Source organism: Anastrepha obliqua, chromosome 5 (assembly GCF_027943255.1).
Source record: "Anastrepha obliqua isolate idAnaObli1 chromosome 5, idAnaObli1_1.0, whole genome shotgun sequence".
NCBI lineage: Eukaryota > Metazoa > Arthropoda > Insecta > Diptera > Tephritidae > Anastrepha > Anastrepha obliqua.
In genome coordinates this window covers 3507554-3530993 of record NC_072896.1, presented here as the reverse complement: position 1 = coordinate 3530993, position 23440 = coordinate 3507554, and the positions used below count along the sequence as shown (strand labels likewise).

General features: G+C 34.9%; 1 protein-coding gene across 1 annotated transcript in view; it reads left to right on the top strand.

Moving 5' to 3' along the window:
• Positions 1-14057, top strand: part of LOC129247278 (uncharacterized) — a 36437-nt gene extending 22380 nt beyond the window's left edge. The window contains exons 8-14 of the mRNA XM_054886338.1: positions 4629-4766; positions 4874-5014; positions 5085-5150; positions 5243-5386; positions 10772-11139; positions 11222-13072; positions 13462-14057. Coding sequence (XP_054742313.1) covers positions 4629-4766; positions 4874-5014; positions 5085-5150; positions 5243-5386; positions 10772-11139; positions 11222-13072; positions 13462-13811 — 3058 coding nt within the window. The 3' untranslated portion in view covers positions 13812-14057. The remainder of the gene's footprint in view (positions 1-4628; positions 4767-4873; positions 5015-5084; positions 5151-5242; positions 5387-10771; positions 11140-11221; positions 13073-13461) is intronic.
• The last annotated feature ends 9383 nt before the right edge of the window (positions 14058-23440 follow it).

Here is a 23440-nt window from a genome sequence, read left to right as displayed (position 1 = left end):
AATGAATTTTTCTAAGCAAATGTGTTGGACAAAACGACGCATTTGAAATTGCTCGCTCTTAAAATAACGGCCAAACAAATGACAATGTAGGCGGCTGGATGCATGTAGGAATTTAGGTTAAAAGTCAAACAAGACTAAACAAAAAAACTACAAGCAATTTGTTCTCCATCAACACAGATGCCAGGCTCACGCTCACCACCGCTTCCTCAACTTGTTCAAGTGGAATCCATAAATGAGGTTATATGTATGAATGAAAATATAAAAACTTCTTCTTTTTCTAAAGCAAACTGAAGACTTTGTATAGGCGATCAAACAGTGTAACTATGCACAGGAGCTTACCGCACTGGCCGGAGAAGCTCCAAATATGTGAAAACTGCCACCAGAGGAAATATCATACATGCATGCACATATTCACACACACTTGCGTGATCTGCTTGTGCGAGCGCTGTAAACATAGCCTCGTCTAACAACAACGGCAAAACACAGTGCTGCCGACAGCTGATGAAAATTTCTGCGTTCGTTGCACAGCTTTTTCGCCAAATATTACACCCACTTTGGCGGCGTGCAGATACTGAAATCATAACGTGTCATTTCATTGCATATTTACGAGCGCCATCTTAAATGATGCAGCAAGAATTTGTTTCACTACTTCACCACTGCGACGAACGGTTTTCCCCTTTTTTATTTTTTTACTTGCTTCCTTCTTTCCGCGCGCAACTTCTTTGAAGTTGTCGCCATCACCGCTGCGAGAAACGGCTGTTTTAAACTGTTGGCGCTGAGTTTTTATGCATTCATATGTTTGTACATGCGGACCGACACTTGACTGGTAGGAAATAAAAATAAATAAATTAAACTAATATTGGTTAAAATTTGAATACAAACACTTTTAATAACAGCTAAAGGATAAAAATTAAGCAATAAAAAAAGTATTTGGAAAAAATAAAAATTTGCATTTGCATTTTTAAAATGTATATTAAAAAACCAAATTGTAATTAAAAAATTAAAGACATAAATCAAAAATTCAAGATTCTACTTCAGGAATGAAATATTAAATATTAGAAACTGAAATTAAAAATGAAAAATTACAAACTGAAAACCAAAAACTAAAAATTTCGCAAATTAAAACAATAAATATTAATTAAAAATCAACCCTTCTTTAAAAGAAAAAAATTCAAAATTGGAATAAATACATAAAATTCATGGTTAATAGATAAAAGAGAAAAATTACAAAGCTAATATAGAAAATTAAGCAAACAATTAAAAAGTTTAAGCTAAAAACAAATTCAAATAGTGCACATTAAGACATTTAAAAATTAAATATACGAAATCAAATATGGGAAAAAACTAAGATCAAAATACTAAAAATTTAAAACTTAGGAACAGAAAACTGGAATAGAAATTAAAGATTATAATTTACATATTTAATTAAATATTTAAATATCAAATAAAATTTTTGGTATAAAAAAAATGAATTACTGAAAAACTACTAAAAGAAAAATTTTAAAGATAAAACTAAAATTAAAGCATTAAAAATTTTCAAAGTAAAAATTTAAATTTAAAGATGAAATATATATTAAAAATTTACCATCAAAACATGTAATCAAAAATTAGAAAGCTTAAACAGAAAACTAAAATTAAAATCAAAATGAAAAACAAAAAATTAAACATACAAATACTATATTAAGAACAAAATATTAAATATTGGAAAACGCGAAATAAAAATTCAAAAATTGAGAAAAATGGAGAAAAATTGACTATTAAAACCTAAAATGAAGAAACTAAAAATTGAAGCAAAAATTTAAAAATTAAAACTAAGATTTATAACTTCAGGACTAACATTTAAAACTAAAATATTAAAACTCAAAAGAAAACTGAGACTCTTATGAATAGAAAATAAATTTAAGAGATTAAAAATTTTTAAATGAAAACTTAAAAAGTTAAAGTTAAGTTTTAAGTTAAGTTATGTTTAAGTTAAGTTCCAGAGTTTTAACCTAAAAATTCGAAATTAAATTTTAAAAATCAAATACTAAAAATGGTCTATTAAAAACATAACTTAAAAATAAAATAATTTAAATTAAAAAAAAGAGATAAACTTTAAATACTTTTAAGTAATAAATCATAATTTTTAGTTATAGCTGCGGAAATATATATAAAAAGAAAATATTAAAATATTCATATTAAAAACTATATTAAAGTAAAAACTGGGATTAAAAGATGAGAAACTAAAAGATCAAAAATAAAAAATTAAAATTAATTAATTAAAAGAAGAGAATAATAATTAAAAATCTAAAATTTCTAGGGAAAAATTAAACTCAAATGAAAAATTAGGAATTAAATAATGAAAATTAAAACTAGAGATTTGTAATGAAAGACTGGAGATTACCATTACAAATAAATAATAACAAATTTAATACTTAAAAGGAAAACTTATATATATAATAAAAATTTGGAATTAACATTAAAAACTAAATATCAAAAACCAAAAATTAAAAATAAAAAACAAACAAATTAAATCTCAGTATTCGGGATTTAAAAATAAAATAGTAAATATTTATATTAGAAACTGAATTTAGAAATTAAAAAACTGATATTATAAATAGAAGAAATAAAAAATTTAAAGCTAAAATTTAAATACTAAAAATTAAATAATTAAAAACCACATAATTATAAATTGACTAATTGAAAATTCAAACTTAAGTATAAAAGTTCAAGAATTGCAAATAAAAATTTAAATTTAAAATTTAATGCTTAAAAGTTAAAAAATTTACAAATTATTCAATTAAATTTAAAATTTGAAACAAAACATTTTAACACAGGGCGCTTTCTTCGGCATTCAGCGCCTACAGTTGCTGTATGTGTTTGAAGAACTGAAATTTTTTAAATTTATTTTTCACCTGTTTCACTTAAATAACTTAATTTTCTCCAATGTACAGATCCATAAGTAAAAACACTCTCAGCTGGTTGTCAGAAAATGCCCACAGCTAAGATCAGCTGATCCTATAACGCTGTTTTACGTGGCACGATTGCATAAAAAATTATTAAATATCATAGAAAATCGTATCAAAAATCAATTTTCAATTCAATTTTTCAATAAAAAATCCGATTTTTCTCAATAAAAATTATTATTATAGCTAAAAAATATAATAAAAACATTTCTTGGTGTAAGTTTTCCAAGCCAGGTATTATTTTGTATTTTTTTTTTTTTGTGATATTTTGTTGTTTCTAGTGCTACCATAAAAACTCTAATTTGCCATTGTCAAGCAAAAAGACCAAGCACTCACAACATTGTTCACAAAACTGACACCAAGAGTGCATGTCAAAAAATACGTAGTAAGAGGAAGAGTGTTTTTATTAAAAATTGCGACGTAAGAATTTAAGCGTAAAACTAAAATTGCAATAAAAATAGAAACGAAAAGTTATAAAAATATTTAAGATCAGTGTAAAGCAAAAGGCAAATAAGTAAACGAAATTAAAAGTATTGGCTTGCAACTCTTTGCATATCTTTTCATTTTCCCACCTGGCATACTTTTACAAGCTTTCAATGAATTCTGTCTCGCACTACATCTTTTTGTTTCCCCGCCCTTCTGCTGAATAAAAACGCTATAAAATGCAAGACTTCAACTGCCATTGAGCGTGAAATTCCAGTGCGGCTTCTTCCTTCGTCGCCAAATCGGAAGCACGCGTTGCCAAACGAAGCGTAGGGCATCAAGTTGCAGTCAACACCCAGATACCAACACGCGCACATGCATGTAACAGTGCATGTTAAAATAATAATAATGTGGGGCATGTAATTCTGCGGGCTTTAGGCCGAGCTTTTTTACAAAATTTTGATATGTTACAATATTATTACTTATTCATATGTAATTTTTTCGTTGGTACAGCTTACATATATGTCGCTTTCGAATGGCCAAAGATTTTTCTGAACAATTTTTTTCCAGATAATGAATATACTGAAGCAGTGACAGCTTTCAAAAAATATTTTTCTATCACGTTTTTCTTACTTTTCGAATATGGAAAAAATGAATTGAACCTGCCAGTTCCAGTCTCACAGCCAAGCACAAGCAAATTTTTGGCTAGAGTTATATCGCGCATGCAATCACACAGAAACACGCTTGCACTTTTGCATATGCACTGCAGCTTATACACACACACACATATATATACACTTTTTGCATACTAAAGCACACAAAAAATTAATATTTTTGTGCGTTTGTGCACTTCCGCTCTTCTGAATGCGCAATTCTTCTCCATTTTCACTCCTTTCCTCTCCCGCTGTTTGGAGTAAACAGGATAATTACGACAATGTTAAATGCAGCGATAAGAATGCGTTCACAATTTGACGCTGAATTCATTGCGCTCGTGGGGAAGTCGTCGTGCAAAAGTTTGCCCATTGTGGATTTGGTGAAAAGTGTGTCAGAGTATTGACTCACTAAAACAGTAAAGTTGCAAGGATTTGTGTACATTTGGCTTAATTCAGTCATAAAACAAATTATTTTATTTCAATTACATAGTAGCATTTTTTCAAAAACCGTACCGTTTTTTATAGTTGGATGTGCACTTAACGATGTGTGCACTAATTCGCTCTAAAGTTTCTTTATGTGATATTCAGTTTTCTTGTGAAATTTCAGATCTGTTACCAGCAATCGCCTGCGTTGGATAAACGAAACGGATTTGCCCAGAAATTTACAGACGCTAGACTTTCGTGCGAATCCGCTGTCGTTAATTATGCCGAAGGCGCTACGCGGTATGACGAGGTTACGTAAATTGTGAGTGGCAATCAAACAAAGAGAGATATATGATAATTTGTATATGTATATGTGCATAATTTTACATGCAAGATTTGTCTCGCAACGTTTCTTTTTCTTTCGACAAGAATTCTTTCCGATGTGCGCTCACTCAAAGTGTTTCCCGATCTCGAAGGCTGTTTCTCATTAGAGATAATAAAACTGGATCGTGCCGGTATTAAAGAAGTGCCCCCAAATCTATGTCGTCAAACGCCAAGACTGAAAAGCTTGTAAGTATAAAAAGCTGTTATATTTATTTAAAAATTATTTGAAGCTCATACTTAATTGACTTCCTTTTAGAGAGCTTAAGACTAATTCCTTAGTGCGCATTCCCAACTTAGCTAATTGCAGAGAATTAAGACTGTTGTAAGTAGCAAAAAATACGAATATTTAAAACAAGAAATGAAACCATAAATTTTATCATTTTTATTAAATACAAATTTTATTTTTTATATCAGAGATCTTTCTAGTAATTACATTGAATCGCTTAGTGGACGCCCTTTCGTCGGCTTGAAGCAACTTCACGATTTAGTGCTCTCCTACAATCGCATCAAGGCGATACCACAGGACGCTTTCTTCGGCATTCCGCGCCTACAATTGCTGTATGTATTTGAAGAACTGACATTTTTTTAAATTTACTTTTCAACTTTTTCATTTAACCCTTAGACTACTGAATACATAAAATACGGAGTGGGATCACTAAATTCCCCCACACAAAAGTTGTTCTGTTTTGTTTACAAGTTAGCATATTAATATTACAAAAACTGTTAGTAAATTAAAAAACGATAAGTTTTTATACAGGACTTGAAATAAAACTCGACTACCTCAAGGGAGAAAGAGAGCAAGAAATGATTTACGAGTTACTAATCTTGGGGGAACTAAAGTCCCCCACTCTGTACTCTAAGGGTTAAATAACTTCATTTTCTCCACATTACGGATCCATAAGTAAAAACACTCTCAGCCGGTGGTCAGAAAATGCCCACGGCTAAGATCATCAGATCCCATAACGCTGTTTTACGTGACACGGTTGCATAAAAAATTATTAAATGTCATAGAAAATCGTATCAATAAGTCTGAAAAACCTCGTCAAAACTCAGAAATATTTTAAAAATATTTGCCTTTGGAAATTTTCCAAGCCAGATATTATTTTGTATTTTTCTTATTGTGATATTCTGTTGCTTCCAATGTTACCATAAAAATTTTAATTGAGCACAGCAACCTCGCCAATACGCTCAAGCAAAAGACCAAGCACTCGCACCATCGTACACTTGACTACCTGTCAAACTCACACCAAGAGTGCATGTCCAAAAATAGTAAGAAGAAGAGTGTTTTTACTTGCTTTTTGTACAATGGTTTTTCCTCACTCAACATTTTGTTTAATATAATTTAATATGTGCGGACTCAGTTGAATAAACTTCGCTCCAGCGCGATTATGCTCAAGTTGATAATATAGAATATTGTGCCTTACCGATTACTATGACGTCAATACAGAAAATAAACAAATAAAAATAAGAGAAAGAATAAGGGAGAGTGACTGGAAAGCAAAGAATATAGAATAAATCGTACACACAAACATTTGCATACAATCGTGTGTTTATTTTCTGTGTTGACGTCACTTAATTGTCAAATTCGCCGAAAATAATGTGAGCGGTTTTCGGAAAGCCCCACCTTCTGTGTTCTTTACATCGAATTAAACTCCATTTGCCCATTCCACTCGTTTTTCTAAAAAAATATCTTTTCCACTTCGTTTCATGGGTTTGTATTCTACATTTTTCTTTCTGATCCCTTTCCATTCCAAAGCATTTCTTTGTAAATTTCCTTTTCTTTCACTTTTAGTTTCACACCATTTTATTCCCTTATCATTTCAATACACCTCCTTCCATTTCTATCGCATTCTATTTATTTTCCGTCAACTCAGCTCCATCCTATCACATTTCGTAAGTATATTAGTTTTCCCACCTCGTTCGTATTTTATTTCAGCCTGCTTCATTAATTTAATTTGAGCTTAGAGAGTTTCTATATACATATATATTTATATATATATATTGGGCGCGAGCACCCGGTTTTGGCCCCCGTTTGGCCGAGCTCCTCCTCATATTTGTGACGTGCGTCTTGATGTTGTTCTACAGAGTTTCTATACTAACAGGTGGCGCTAAAGTAATCCTCCTATCAGAAAAGGCTATAAATTTTGCGATTGGCCCCTAATGTCCGTTCTATTTTGACATTTGTGTAGTAAACACATGCGAAATACACGTTAATAAACAATGTTACGCTACACTGCTCCAGAACGCGGAATATTGCTGACTATTTATTTGACCAATAATCGGTCGGTGACTTTGGCACAACGTGAATTTCGTCGCAGATTTCCTCCCCGTCCAACGCCTACTGGTGAAGCACTGCGACATTTAGCCGCTCGCCTCGAAGAGACTGACACAACACGAGATGCTGTCAGGCGTGGCAGGCTCCGGAGTTGCCGTTCTGCAGAGAATATTGCTGCTGTAGCCGAGAATGTCATGGAAGCGCCGACGACATCGACCAGACGACGCACATAGGGGTATTTGAACAATCTAAGGGGCCAAAAGTATTTTTCGGGTTTAACGTGTGCTAATGGATGTTTCTGAATAAAACCCACTAAAATAATGAAGTTAAAACATTTATTGAATGAAATATAATATGAGAATGAAGAAAGATTTACAAGATCAAACATAAAAAAATATAAACAATTAAAAAAAGCATCCCATCAAATGGTATTATCTAGCTTCTCTTCATCGCTGCGTGGAGAAAATTCTAGGTTTGGATCGGCAGGCATGAGCATTTCCAATGTTTCTGGCAGAAATGATTGGGACTTTCTTCTTTTTATTTGCCTCCTAGAGCTCATTAAGGGGTCCGAATTTAAAAGGAGGCGGTTAAAAATATCCCTGTTGCAATTTTCTCAAGTAAATTTTCGGGCAAAATCTAGCCGGTAAAAGCGGAAATGCTTATTTCGGGCTTCTGCAGCCTCTTCTTTTGTTTGAACTGGGTCTGTTGGGACCCGTCGCAACCCCATTTACAAATTAATTTAAGGGTCTCACATTCTTGGACATTCAAATTTGTTAGTACCTCTTCCAGGTAGTCCGATAATCGTCTAACGGTAAGGTCGACCAAAGGTTGCAATTCGGCTTCCGCACCTGTACTATTTACAGTGCAAGATTTCTTTTTGTAAAAGACTATAACAAGGAAAGAATTTCTTATTTGTTCTTCTTATTGTCTCGTATTGGTCTCGTGTTAGATCTGCATCGATGAACATTTGCATTGCTTCCTGGACAGATAAGGGGCAAATTTTATCTTTTGATGACCTTTTTATATTTGGTTGCGCGAGTTGGCGAAGTAATGATTTCTTTTAGCACATTCGAAGCATCTCGTTTTCCTGACTTTCTTAATTCTACTTGCGCAGCATGCACGATAAGGTTTTGATCAAAATTAGAGCGCATTTCCTCAGTTTTTCTTCTTTTACTTCTTTCGCTCAGATCTCCAAAAGATTTACTCGGTCGTCCTGTTCGATTTGAAGGACTGTCAGCAACAACGGGAATGGCGAAGGTTCCGTTCAGCCAAGATTCATTACTTTTTTGTCAGAGAATCCTTTAATAGACATAAACTGATCTTTCAAGAAATTTAGCCTTGCCTCTATGTTGGGTAAATTTTCATTGTTCATGAGGTCAAACAAGTATTTTCTAGTCACAATCCTCATTCCCGATGTTCCCATTGAACCTACAACAAATAAATATTTCGCTTAATCCCTTGTAATGGAAAAGACCTTTTTCATAAAATTTTACCAACAACATTCAAAGTACTAAAATACCGTTTATCCGGACTTATCCGGATCAAATTCTTTGATGAATTGTCAAAACAAGGTACTTACTAAACAATTACAATCGAATCATAACCGGATCTATCTCGATAGTATTACTTATTGACTAACAAATATTATTTTAAGAAAAAAAAGTAGTTTGAGAAGGTGTGTACTTATAGGGTTGAAAAGTTAACTTTAATACTTGAAAATTATAAAGATTCTAATTGATTTCATTCATTACTAACCTGATGCTTCAGAATCCATAACTCTTTACTCCACTGTTGAACACAAAAACATAAAATTTCACTTTTAAAGTTTGGGTTTTGCAAGAGTGCCGAGAACAGATAACGTACACGAGGTGATACGATCGAATTCCGACTGCCGTTATCGTATGTCAAATGCTTGTAGGGTACGCGGGAGGGGCTGGCTTTTGTTCTCGGAAGGGTCAGGTACCTCAGGAAGTCATTTTTGTAAATGTATTTATAGTTTTGTTAAATGGACTTTTGACCCCGTAGATCTTTCAAATACCTGTATGTGCGACGTGCCACGCAAATGGGTATCAGTCGACGGTCTTTACAGCGAATTTTGGTACAAGATTTGAAGATGTTTCCGTACAAAGTCCAGACGGTGCATCAGCTGTTAGCTGCAAGAGGAAGATGATTTTTCATCAAAAATAATCATGAGTGATGAGGCCCATTTCCATCTTAGCGGGTACGTAAATAAGCAAAATTTACGCTTCTGGGACACTGAAAATCCGCGTGTAACCCACGAAGAGCCATTACACCCACTCAAAGTCACTGTATGGGGTGCTGTTTTCGCTGGAGGAGTCATCGGACCTTTTTTCTTCGAAGACGTCGCGGGCCAAACGGTTACTGTGAATGGTGAGCGCTACAGAGCAATGATCAACGAGTTCTTTTTGCCGCAACTTGATGAATTGGGATTGGAAAACATGTGGCACGTGCCACAACCGATATGCTGAAAGATGCATTTCCCGGGCGCCTAATCTCCCGTTTTGGTGATTTGCACTGGCCAGCAAGATCACCTGATTTGACCGCTCCAAACTTCTTTTTGTGGGGCTTTTTGAAGTCGCGGGTTTATGTCAACAAGCCTCAGACTCTTGCAGCTCTTAAAGACAATATCCGTCAGGAATGTGAGGACCTATCGCCGGAAGTTTTGGCCAAAGTGATGGAAAATGCCATAGAAAAGGCTCAAATGGCAATAAACTGTGGCGGCGGCCATTTACATGGCATCATATTCTCGACTTGATGTAAAAAAATTAAAAGACCAAATAAAAATAATCCACAAGAAGAATCAAAGTTTTTGATTTTTTTTTTTTAATTACAGCCAAAAAACATCGCAAGGTTAATTTTGCGCCACCTTGTAGTTTTATTTTTGTTCCTTCATCCTATTCTGTTGCGTTCCATAGCATTTCTTTCATTCAATTCAAATACATTTTGATCTTTTTCATTACGCACTGTTCTATTTCGATTAATTCTTCTATCGATTCACATTCTTGGTTTATTTTTACCATATTACGATATCAATGCATTCCCTTTCGCCCCACTACATACTTTTTCCATTACTTGGAATTATATTATATTCCAATCGATTCCATTCCATTAAAAAGAAGTAGATTTTATTTCAATTGCATGGATTTCAATTATTTCTATTGTCCTTCTGTTCCGCCACTCCTTCTCTCAATATTTAAGGAATAAACATGAATTTTCTCTCCCTAGTTATTTCACTGCTTTGCAATGCTTTCATTATCATTCCATTCCATTTTTTTTTATATTCACTATATTACTTCAGTATTTAATTACATTTTGGTTTCATTTTATTTATATTTCAATCTATAATCTATCTAATCCATTGCCTTCTCTACCTTTTCAACTTCATATATTAAAGATTTATTATTCCATTCCATTCTACTTTCTTTTCATTTATTTCATTTCAGTCCGGTTCATTCCATTTCGTTTCATTCCTTTCTACTTCAATTCTTCACCACCTTCTGAATTTCAATGAATTGAAGTTTTTCTCTGCTTTCAATTCCATTCCTTTTCTTTTAATAATTAGACTGAGTCTTTCTCACTCCATTTTCACATAATATTTTACTGTAGTTTCACAGCAATCTCCTTATTTTCTTTACCATTTTCTCTAGAGACTTGGAAGGCAATGAGATCACCTCAATACACAAGGAAGCCTTTACGCCATTCTCCAAATTGGAAGACTTAAATTTGGGCAATAATATTTTTCCCGAACTGCCATCGGCCGGCTTGAATAAGTTGCTGCACCTAAAGACTTTCAATAATCCAAAACTTCGTGATTTCCCAGCGCCAGACACATTTCCGCGCATACAAACGCTCATACTTTCATACGCCTATCACTGCTGTCCCTTCATACCGTTGGTTGCAATGTCAGCTACAAAAAAGCCACCATTGGTACAGGAGGCGGTGCTCTTTCCATCCGACTCCGAATTCGACATGAGCTTGTGGAACAACAGCATGATGGACATATGGCCGCAGTTACGTAAGTAAAAATTTTATAAAGCTCAATTCCAACCTAATTTTCGAAATTAAGGAGGTAACGTAAAGTTTGTTCTTTCTTCCAGAAAATCTCAGTAAAAAGTTTGGAAACCAAATGCATGATATCTGGGATAACTTCGGCCAGGATTTCAATTATCCGGGCAATATTCCCACCTACGTCGAGGAATACTTCGAGGAGGATGGCACAGGCCCCACGACTAGTTCAGCTGGTGTGGCCAGCAGTTTTGCCGGTTTTAGCACGGGCCTCTTCGGCACTATAGATACCGACATAACACCTGGCTCCATACAATGCCTGCCTATGCCTGGTCCTTTCCTGCCCTGCGCTGACCTTTTCGATTGGTGGACTTTGCGCTGTGGCGTTTGGGTGGTCTTCCTGCTGGCTCTGTTGGGTAACGGCACTGTCGTTATAGTGCTGATGTTCTCGCGTTCCAAAATGGATGTGCCGCGTTTCCTGGTGTGCAATCTGGCTGCAGCTGATTTCTTCATGGGCATCTATCTTGGCATACTTGCTATTGTAGATGCCTCCACATTGGGAGAATTTCGCATGTTCGCCATTCCCTGGCAGATGTCGCTGATGTGCCAGTTCGCCGGGTTTTTGGCAGTGCTCTCATCGGAGTTATCGGTGTACACATTGGCGGTGATTACTTTGGAACGTAATTACGCCATAACCCACGCAATACATTTGAACAAGCGTCTGTCCTTGCGTCAAGCCGCATACATCATGGCCGTTGGCTGGACGTTTGCGCTGATCATGGCCGCCTTACCTCTGGCAGGTGTTTCAGATTATCGCAAGTTTGCCGTTTGTTTACCATTCGAGACGACCACTGGTGTAGCCAGTTTGACTTATGTCATTGCGCTCATGTTTATCAATGGATGTGCATTTGTGACACTTATGGGCTGCTATCTGAAGATGTATTGGGCCATACGTGGCTCACAGGCCTGGAATACTAATGATTCGCGCATTGCAAAACGTATGGCCCTACTTGTTTTCACAGATTTCCTTTGTTGGTCACCCATTGCTTTCTTCTCCATAACTGCCATCTTTGGACTGCAACTGATCTCGCTGGAGCAAGCCAAGATATTCACAGTATTCGTGCTGCCATTGAACTCCTGTTGCAATCCCTTTCTGTATGCCATCATGACAAAACAGTTCAAGAAGGATTGCATCACCCTTTGCAAGCATTTCGAGGAAACGCGCGTAACGCGTGGTGGCGCTGCTGCAGCTGGCACAGCACTGCCGGGTGGACTCGGTCGTCGAGGTGGTGTGCGCGTGCCTAAAGAATTGCCACCTTTGCTACCCGCAGCACATCCACCCGGCTGTCGCTGTTTGCGCATGATGCCAAACGAGATGCCCAATTGGCACAAGCTGCAAGAGCGTGAGCGCGTGCACAACACATGGACAAGAAGTACATGGCATCGCCTGACCAACTGTTGTCACTGCGCGGATGCGGACGATGACGATGACGACGATATGTTGACGCAGGGGACGCGTCATCTCGGTGGTCGTCGTCAACGTAAGACGCATAAGGCAAATAATCGTCATACGCGTACGCGTTCGCACAATGCCAATACTGATCCATACCTCTACCAGTTTGCTGAGCTGAAACAGAAGCAGAAGCAGACACGCGCCAGTTCGATATCGAGTGAAAACTTCTGCTCGTCGCGTTCATCTAGTTGGCGTAATGGACCACCGTCGGCGGGCGCCATGCCGCACACGTGCAATATACCTCTCAAGATGATGGATCCGAATCGTAGAAGGCATTCGGCGTGGTTGATAACGCGAAAAACGTCACAAGATTCCAATTTATCGAGCTCTCGAAACGACAGTTCAGCCTCGGCGACAACGGCAAGCACTTCAACGTTCCGCCTCTCGCGCTCAAGTGCGGGCAGCACGACACCACTACCGTCAATAATGGGTGAGCGTTGTTTCGCTAGGTTCTATTCCATTTTATTCCGGCATGTTCCATTTCATTTTAATTTGTGCAACTCTTTCTCGAAGTATGCTACTTCATTTCATACTATTTTCCATACTAATTAGTTTAGCCCTTGTTTTTCTATTCCCTTCCTTTCTAGTAAATTTGTATTCCATATATTTCATTTCGGTCCGCGTCATCCCAATCTATTACCTATAATTCCTTTTTGTGCTTATTCATTCAATTTCATTCCATTTCGTCCTCTTCCAATGAATTCCACACCCTTTCGTTCCACTCCTTTCCACTTCATGCCGCTCCGCTGTGTTTATTTTAAGTATTTACATTCCATTACATAACATTTACCCTCTTCCGCTTTCTTTCTTACCCCTTAGCTCATAGCAGTAAATCGCAGCAACAACAACTACAGCAGCACTCCACTCTACCTTCTAAGCCCCGTCTTGTGCGCCAGGAGGCAGTACAAGAGGAAGAAGACTCATCGCCACCGCGTCTTGGCGTGCGATTTTTGCCCACCATCCCATCGGCGGCCGATAGTTCCATAGTTATGGATGATGGCGATTCAGCTATGAATGTAGCCAGTGTGATGGGTATGCCGCTGCCAGGCGCGGCGAGCGGTTTCTACACCGTACTGCATGCGCAGAGTGGTGGCGCTGCAAAAACGCTGCTCACCTCAGCGACTAGTCCGCAATTCGACAATTTGACAAAAGAAGAGCATCCACCATGACACTTTTTTGGTTGGGCTGACGACGATCAGCAAAAGCAAAAACAAAAACGGAAACCACCAAAAAGTGATGACAGCATAAAAAGTTGTATTAGTGAGGCATTTCTTTGACGGGCGTTCAGTATTCATATATGTATGTGCTTGTGTATGTAATATGAATATTACATAAGTAGTCAATTTGTACAGTAGTTGATAAAGTGAATGCTTGCAAATGTGTGAATGTATGCAGATTATTGCAGGTGTGCTTAAGAAATTCTGAAAAACAGCAAATATTTCGTAAGATTGTACAAATAAATAATTGCGTTAAGAAATGTATGTATATGTATATGTATGTATATTAGTTGTATGTGTATATGTGTGTGTGTATGGAAAAGTGTTATAGGAAATAAGTATTTATTGTATGAAAATGAGTAAATAGGTATATGCAGCTTCATAGCATTAGTGCGAAATAATGGAAAGTATGGAATATTTTTTTCGTAGTTGTAATTAATTTTTTTTATACAATTTTACAAGAAACGAATTTAACTATTTGCTGCCCTGACAGTGGTTACAATTAGCACTGCTTTAATTTTGAAAATTTTCCAACTACTTTTATTAAGCGGAAAATATAATTGAAGATCTGTAACTATTTACAAGTAAATTATTCTAGATATTCTTTTCATCAAGCACTTCTTTCACCACCTTTCTTCCTCCACTTCCTTTCTTTAGTATGTCATGTGGCCTCAACCTGCTATAGCCAAAGGTCTTCTAGATGGCATTGTTTCACTCCAGGGAACAAACGCACTAAGCTTCAATACGAATTAAATGAAAAATTAACATAGACAACAAAAATCTTAAGGGGGGGGGTAATAGGGTGGTCCAAAAAAAATTTGTATGCTGCCGCCCCCCAAAATAGTAAAGAATTAAAAATAAAAAGACCCGTATTTCTTTTTTTTTAATCAGACCATATTTAATGGTGCCGCCGGGGCTTTGAAATATCCCATGTATTTTGCATGGGAAAAAAATAGTTTTTCGCAGATTTCATGTAAAAACCTGGAAAATGAATATATTTTAACCGGATAACTCAGTTTCTCTTCATAATTGGTCAGGGAATAACAACCAATTATGAAATAATTAATTTGTTTTGTATTAACTATTTTCATAAAAGTAATATAAAATATTGTTTTTCGATTTTTTCTCAGATTTTCGTTTTGTGGGGGCTTTTTGGGATTCTATAAAAAATAGTTAATACAAAAAAATTAATTATTTCATAATTGGTTGTTATTCCCTGACCAATTATGAAGAGAAACTGAGGTATTCGGTTAAAATATATTCATTTTCCAGGTTTTTACATGAAATCTACGAAAAAGTATTTTTTCCCCATGCAAAATACATGGGATATTTCAAAGCCCCGGCGGCACCATTAAATATGGTCTGATTAAAAAAAAAAAAAATACGGATCTTTTTATTTTTCATTCTTTACCATTATGGGGGGCGGCGGCATAAAAATTTTAATATAAATTTTTTCCCATGCATTTTTGGACCACCCTAGGGGGTAAGGGATAAACGCTAAAAAAAAAAAACACTTTTTTCATGAATTTATTGTAGCGAAACGGTTCAAGTCAGTTTATTAAAAGTTGTTGCATATTATAAAGTAACATTTCAAGAATATTTAATAAAATTTTCATGTAAAAATATTGCAAAATGAGCGAATGAGAGCACATTTACGTAGACGTCTTTTCAAAAATACATTTTGCAATAGTCAGCATATCTCAGCGTAGAATCATCTGAAATCAAAAAAATCGAATAATTTATATTAGTTAAAGTATGAGTTAAACTTCCCCCCAACGTTTATTTTGACGATTTATTTTCATTTTCAGCCATTTGGTAGTCGTTTGAAGTAAAAAGTGATTTTTGACGAAAAAATGCCGCCATTTTGTAGGTGTAAAACCACCTTAATATAAAAAAAAAATGGCGAAAAAAAACGTTGGGGGGAGGTTTTTTATATGTAAAATATGTGTGCAAAATTTCAAAAAGATCGGTTGAGTAGTTTTCAAATGCCAATGACTACGCACTTTAAAAAAAAGGTTCGAGAAAACCGCGTTTAAAGTTTGTAACGGACTACGCGCGCAACTGCTGCGTCTCGGCAGATGTTTGAGGCGGCTCGGCTTTATGCTCTATAACTTAAAAAGTTTTGCTCGGATTGACTTAAAATTTTAACACGGTATTTTTGAAATGTTTTACTACAATAACATTAAAAAAAAAAAATCGATTTTTATCCCTTACCCCCCCCTTAAATCATGACTCTATCAGCGCATATTCGCTCGTCTTTCATAGCGACAGTTCGAATTTTCACGATTTGAAGGAGTTGGGTTGCAAAATGATTCTAACGATGATTTATAAAGGATATAGCCTGTTTGATATGGCTTTATATGCCATGAACCCTATCACTGAACTCAATCTGAAGTGGCAGACGATAAATTTTCCTTTCGAATTTATATATTTATAATTTGTAAAAATAGCTGAAATCGCCTCAAAGATTAAGCGCGGTGCAACAAATGGAAAATACGAATTAGTTTTTTTATGTGAATGATTCCGACTTGATGCCGCATATTTCAAGCGCGCCCTTTGCGGTTCATGCGGTTCAAGTCGTCTTAAAAGTCAAGGCCGCAAGTCTGGCGGCCAGATGTCATTAAGAGAAACTAAATGTTCAACCCTTACAAAGTCATATAAACACAACGCTACATATTTGCTTTAAATCGCTAATAGAGAAGTAAATCCGAAAATATGTATTTGCTCTGACTAGCTGGTACTCATATCAGAGAAATTTGATCGCAAAATGTTGAATTTTTTTCCGGCTTTAATTGAATTTATATAAACAGTTATTTCATAAAGCGAATTAGTAATTGGACTACTGTAGAGTCACAGTGTCTACATATATTTGTGTGCTAGCGCTTTGCTTGAGTGGTACTTTTCCCTGACTTGTTGTATGTATTTGAATAGAACTCGAAAAGTTATGGGAATCCCATTTAGGATTTTTTTCATTAAAAATGACCAAAAAAGCAACATTTTTTTTCGAATTATTTTTTGGCACAAACATTTTTATTTTTCCAAGACCACTTTTTTAAGTATTATATGTTTTATCTCAACAAAAATTTATGAAAAATGTCAAAAGAACTGAAATTTCTGAATTTCCAAGCCAAAGTTCTGAGCAAAAACTATTTTTAAAACATTTTTTTTAGTATTTTATAAAATTAAATATTATTTTTTATGTAAAAAATAGAATATATTTCACTTCAAACATTTTCAGCAGTGAATATATCTTAAAACACAAAAAATTTTTTAAACATTGTTTTAGTTTAGTTCTTACAGGGAGATTCAATAAGGTCACAGATTTACTCTTATGAATAAAACAACGATTTTATGTTTTGCCGAGTTCCTCCTCCTATTTGCGGTGTGTCTTGATGTTGTTCTATGACATTTATATTTACCTGAATTATAAATAGTGACAAATTTTTCCACTTCGAGTCATCTGGAAACAAAGGACGCGCATATCAAACTTTTTGTCATAGTTTTGGGCTATATGTCATTCATAACGTGTATAACTTCGTTCTTTAGCTCCGGAACCTTTTCGGACTTATTGGCATAGAAAAAAGTCTTATGACGTTAAATTTCAAGACTTTGCTGGCCATTTGACCTCGTGCCATTGTTTCGTGTGTTGTGTGGCAAGTGGCACCGTCCTGTTGAAACACATATTCTCCAAGTCCATGTCATCTGATTCAGGTCAGAGAAAGATCAATTCAGAACATTGCTGTCATATTACGATAACGTTCAATGTATACCGATGGTCCGATGACTTCGCTAGTCAAAAAACCATTTCAAACTGTGGCTGGTTGTGAGTGCAGTTGATTATTGAATGACTTGACTTAACTATCAAATAATCATTATCTGAAATTTATCTTAAGGATGACCTTTGAAGGTTCTATATACAGTTCAATTCAATGTCACGAGTTCTCAGCGTGGAAGTGGGCAATCTATGCATCATAGTGGTAATTCATCTAATGCAGTTATTCATCTGCAGCCATCTTCTGTCATATTCAGATACATTTACACTTTCCTAATACTCAATAGCTCCTAGTTACTTGCATTCAATGAGACGTATATACATAAATATCGCTCATTTGCTGTAAGAAAGCCGACAAAAGACAAAAAAAAGGTATGCAGGAATAACCTCGAAATGAAGCGATATCTATTCTGCGTAACCCAGAAGATGAAATTCTGTTTAAAGAGGCATGATAAATTTAAAATAAAAAAAATAAAACTTGGAAGCTTTTTCTCTAAGTTTTGGTTTTTTTGTTCGTCGATACTCTTGCAACAAGTGAGCGGTAATTAAATTAAAAAAAAATCAGTGGAATGTTCATAACAAACTATGCAAATGTAAACATATTTTTCTTGTCCACTCTTATACTTATTTTCTCCCCCAAAAATTAAGTTAATAAAAATACTCAGTTCCATGTGTTAATGCACCCCATTTTCGAAGCTTTATTCAGATGTTGTATGTATTTTAGTATTAAGTGTGAATGTAATTATGTTAAAAAATATTAATTCTAATGTGATAAAATTTTTAAGCTGTAATCACTTGTAAGCAAATGTAACAATAATATACGTAAAATAAATATTAATATACCATAAAATGTATTAATGTGCCAAGATCAAATGCCTGTGGTTTTCATGTTTTATCAGAGTGAGTAGCTGCATGCACTTGAAAGTAAGGTCAGCAGTAATTTCATTATTTCATTTCAAGTTCAAGGTCCAAAATAAATAGATTTGCTCATTACTCATTAAGTGCATCCGGTGGCGATTATGCGGGTAAAACTAATGAGGGAAATTGATAAATTCTAAAGAAAAGTCCTTGAATAGTTACAGAAAAATTAGAAAGTATAGTAAATAATATAGTTAGTGTGTTTTTTAAAAGCGGCACACAAATTTTGTATATAAGCAAACGTTCTTTCTTTGTCAATGTCCAAATATCACTTAAAGCTAATATTTTTATTATTGCCAAGTTCACGAGCAGCGGCTTGAAATGTGTGAAAATTGTTTGCGAAATTCGGAGTAGGTGGATACAACTTTTGCAGAAACCTTTTGTGTACGTTGTGTTAAATTTTGGTTAAAGGTTTAACCCCCACTCTTACTAGATAAAAAGCGCAAAAATTTCATTAGAAAGTTAAATGATAGTATCGAACGAGTTTGGCTGCCAGCGTTGTGGCCGATAAGTGTGGGAGGATGGTGGAAAAGTAGCTTCAAAATACTGGTACTGGTGACTGTATGAAAGATATCAAAGATGTCTCGCAAAGTATTGATCATGCAATTTGATTACCCTAATTAAGCCAAGGTGAAAAAAATTCTTTTGCTGTATTTTGTTTGTTCCATTCAGTTGTGAGTTATAGAAAATTTGATAAAACAGAAAAAACTCCGGGAGCTTGGTTGGTAAGTTTTAATGCAACCTCCATATATTGCGAACGTGGCACCTAGCGATGACTACCTTTTTCTCTTATTGCAAAACTTCCTGAATAATAGAGATTAGATTAGATTAGAGAAGATTGAGAAAATCGATTACTAAAGTTTTTCTCCAATAAGGACCAAGGCTTCTATGAGAGGCATTATGAAGCTGCCCTTAAAATGGCAGCAAATTCTACAACAAAACGGTGCTTATTCCATCCAAATCGGATAATCCGAATAATCTAAATGAAATTTGGGACTTCTAATACATTTCGCAAAATTAATTGGATTTTCTTTCTAATGTAATTATCAAAAACTCGTTGTTAATATTAACTTTAAGTAGTGAGTAAGAACTTTGGTGATTGACAAACGTACAAATAAATAAGCAAATAAGCTCCGGAGTCCGATTTGGGGATGTTTTCCTGATTATGGAGTAAGATAAATAATAGCACTCGCAGGCAAACCAATTTCCTAGTTTGTCTTCATCATCATGATCATCATCATTTAGCGTTACAACTCCGGCTGGGTTTAGGGCTTCTCTACAATATTCCTCCAGGCCTCTCTGTATCTTGCTAGCTATTTCCTGGGTTGATAATTGTGAATGAAGATGCGATAAAAAAAAAACTTGCTTATTGTAAAGATGTTGTTTCAATGCTTTAACACGGAACATCAATCGAAAAATTGGCCATTATTCATCGATGGATCGTGCAAAAGTGAATATTTCATCGATTTTACGCTTTAAAAAAAAAAGATTTCTCTGTAAACATAAGTCCTGAATTTGATGTATGCTTTTTGTCAGGTTTAAAAGCTGTGTTATTACACAACGACAACGAGTTGCCATCCGTGCCTTTGGCATATGCTACTGATATGAAAGAGACATACGCAACTTTGGCAAAGATCCTTAGAGTGATAATTCAGCGATGAACAAGGGAAAAGGTTTCATCAAGAAATTGCGCAATTGAAAAACGTTTCCTCGGAAAGAACAAAATACATATGTTGGCGGATTACTGTTGGTCGCTCAAACGCGAGACGAGCGATTCTTCTTTAAAACGACGAAGGTCGGGTAAACATTTTTAGAAAAAGTTAGGTATGTATCTACAAAAAAATTTATATAAAAAAAGCAGTATGATTGTTCTTTTTACTCCAAGTCAGAACAACTTCATCCCAATTTTCAAAGTTGACAAAAAATGTATGACCAATAAATTGTACACACTGCAATACACATGATGGCCCATATTTTCTATTAACGAAAAACTAGCGTGGTTTACGATTATTGAATTATCCGATTATTGAAAGTAATACATTAATTTCTTCGCTAATAAATGCACTCAAAGAATATTAACAAACATCTTTAATTTTGTTGTAAAATTATGCAATAAAAAATTGTTAAAATTAAAAAAATGATAAAAAAAGCACTTTCTCCAGGTTTAATCAAATAAAAATCAGAACTAACTAGTTTAAATAATTACTTGTTGTACATCATTCGAAAGGTCTGACAATATAATTTTCAAAACATATACAATATTTAAAATCGGTGAAAAATTGGCTGAGATATCCGTAGATTACCGCGCAAAGTCTGAAAAAAACGGTTTTTTATAAATAAATAAAAATTGGAGGGTACAAAAAATATAACAAAAATATTTTTATGCATTATTCGACCATATAAACAACCTACAGTGTGTAATTTATCAGGTGTATTTTCAGTGTTGCACCGTGTTACTGAAAGCAAACATCCAATTGGAGAGAATTTCATTCTGAAACAGTAGAATCTAACTATTCACAAAGCCAAAAGTGTTACAAAAACTATGTAGCTAAAGAGAACATCAACACACTGAAGTTGTCACCTGAAAGCCCGGAGTTACGCGCTGCTCACTCTAATTGAAAAAGCGAAGCTGAGTTTCTTAAAATTTCTCAAAAATTATTGCAAATATTCGTAGGCTTACCACAAATTTTGATAGACCTCATTGAAAAAAAGCGAAATTGAACTACATAAGCGGCAAGTGGAGAAATAAAAGCAAAACTTTCTAAGCGAACCGAAAACAAAAATTCCGCTTGACGGCAGTGCCTTCTGCAAATAGTATTGGCGTCTGTGAATTTCACATATCTGGAAAAGTAAAAAGAGAAGTAGATTAAGAGTAGGATGTTGCAATTATGACTTTCTTGCTATATTGGTCGGCGCGAACATTTGGCATTAAAGAACTCGCCATGTGGAAAAATGGCAAGCAACTCGCCACAAATTTTAAAACCCTTAATTCACCCTCGTACTTAAATATGATTAAGCAATATTTGTGTATTTAATCTGCACTTCAACTGCTTCACTTGCGAATACCATCAATGAGCATAAAGTTGTTGAGTTTATGCGAATGTGTGTTAATATGCGCACACACACACATATATATGTAGCAATACAAAGGAAGTCCCTATCACCGATATTCAGATGCCTGTATTGTGCCATAATTAGACCACTTCTTGCATGAAGAAATACGCATTTTAATTTATCTTCGAACCATGGCGATCCTCGTTTTGATGTCCCGCTGCGGGCTACGAGCTACGTATAAGACTTACAAATGTCGCGGTTTACATTTACTTACAGATACATAATTATATATATGAATGCGTCTGTCGCAAAAATGAGAGTGTACTATTTATGTGTGCATATATTTAGTCAGTGCTTTCAGGTTTGATATAAGAATTATTCAAATTCTTGTGTTATACTGACTGTCCACAATAATAGCAGTGCGACATATTGCACAGTTTAGGCTATTAATATTAATTTTTTTTATTTTTTCACAAAAAATATTTTATACCACAATAAAAACAATTTTCCAATTTCTCGAAGTTGCACTTTATTCCACCAAAACTAATTGGACTATGAAACAATGTTTCCCAAACTTCTGAGAAATGGAAGGTGGCAGGTGTATATGGAAGAGTACGTATGACAATAAAAAAAATTACTTTCACATTGCGATGTAATATATATGTTTTGCTTTGTATGTGCGTGCTGCAAAAATAATAGTTAAATTATTGTACAATACACAAACTACTTAAATTCCGAAGATGTCAGATTGGGTCCGGAAAGAGCCACTGCAATGCCCAGGTTAGTATAATTTACCGACAAACCATCTCTTACTCCTCATATATACAGGGTGAACAAAATTTTCAAAAGCTCGACGAATTTTCATTAAAATTTCAAACTTTTTAACCAAAATTTCTGGAAAAATTTCTGGTATGTACTTTTACAATCCATTGAATCTCGTTATGGCAAAGTGCAAGTTTCAAGTAGCTTTAAAATTACGTTCACTTTTGACAAGTTTTTCTCCTGACGGTGTTTCCTCCATATGACGAATGCAGGACATTTCTTTTGACGCTGAAGTTATTTATTATTAATACTTATATACTTTAATTTATTTGTGAAGTAAGCGCGTCAGTGGCCCGATTTATCTACAATATTTTCATATTTTGCTCCACAAGGAAAGCCATGCAAGGAAACAAAAGTGCACAAGTATTGATGTATGTAAGTATTTGGAAAATTGGTATTTCGAGAATTTCATAGAAGCAAATGTTTTACTAAGATTTCATAAATTATTGCAATATTTTGCTTAATGATTCTTAAAACAAAGCTTAACAGGCTGCATATGCCGCGGCGGCAGCAGCGATAAGTGAGGCTTTGTATTTATAGCTTTAGCAAATATAATTTATATGGAAGTTATCACTATGAGAACGGACGGATGTGTGTATGTCAATCAAATACGTGCGTATAAGTGGGTGTGTGTGTGTGAATATATGAAGGAACAGTTTCATTAATAAGACCATTCATTGTCGGGATTAAAACTAATTGTACATTGGTATGTGTATAAATCACGTGTGTGTATATATGTGTGTATATTTTGCAGATACGGACCAGTTACGATTTTAAATATATATTCAAATATATTCACTTGCATGTGTGTGTGTCTATGTATGTGTACACGTACATAGTTTTATGCCCATATCTGCACTGCTAATACTTTTTTTTATACTTACATTTGTATGTGCGTTGTGTATGAGTTTGCTTGTACGTGTGTAGATCTACAAACCCATTTCTGCTAAATACATAACATGCGGCATAATATTTTTCCTTTCCTTTGAATGTCGCAATCAGTTGGATTTCGGAT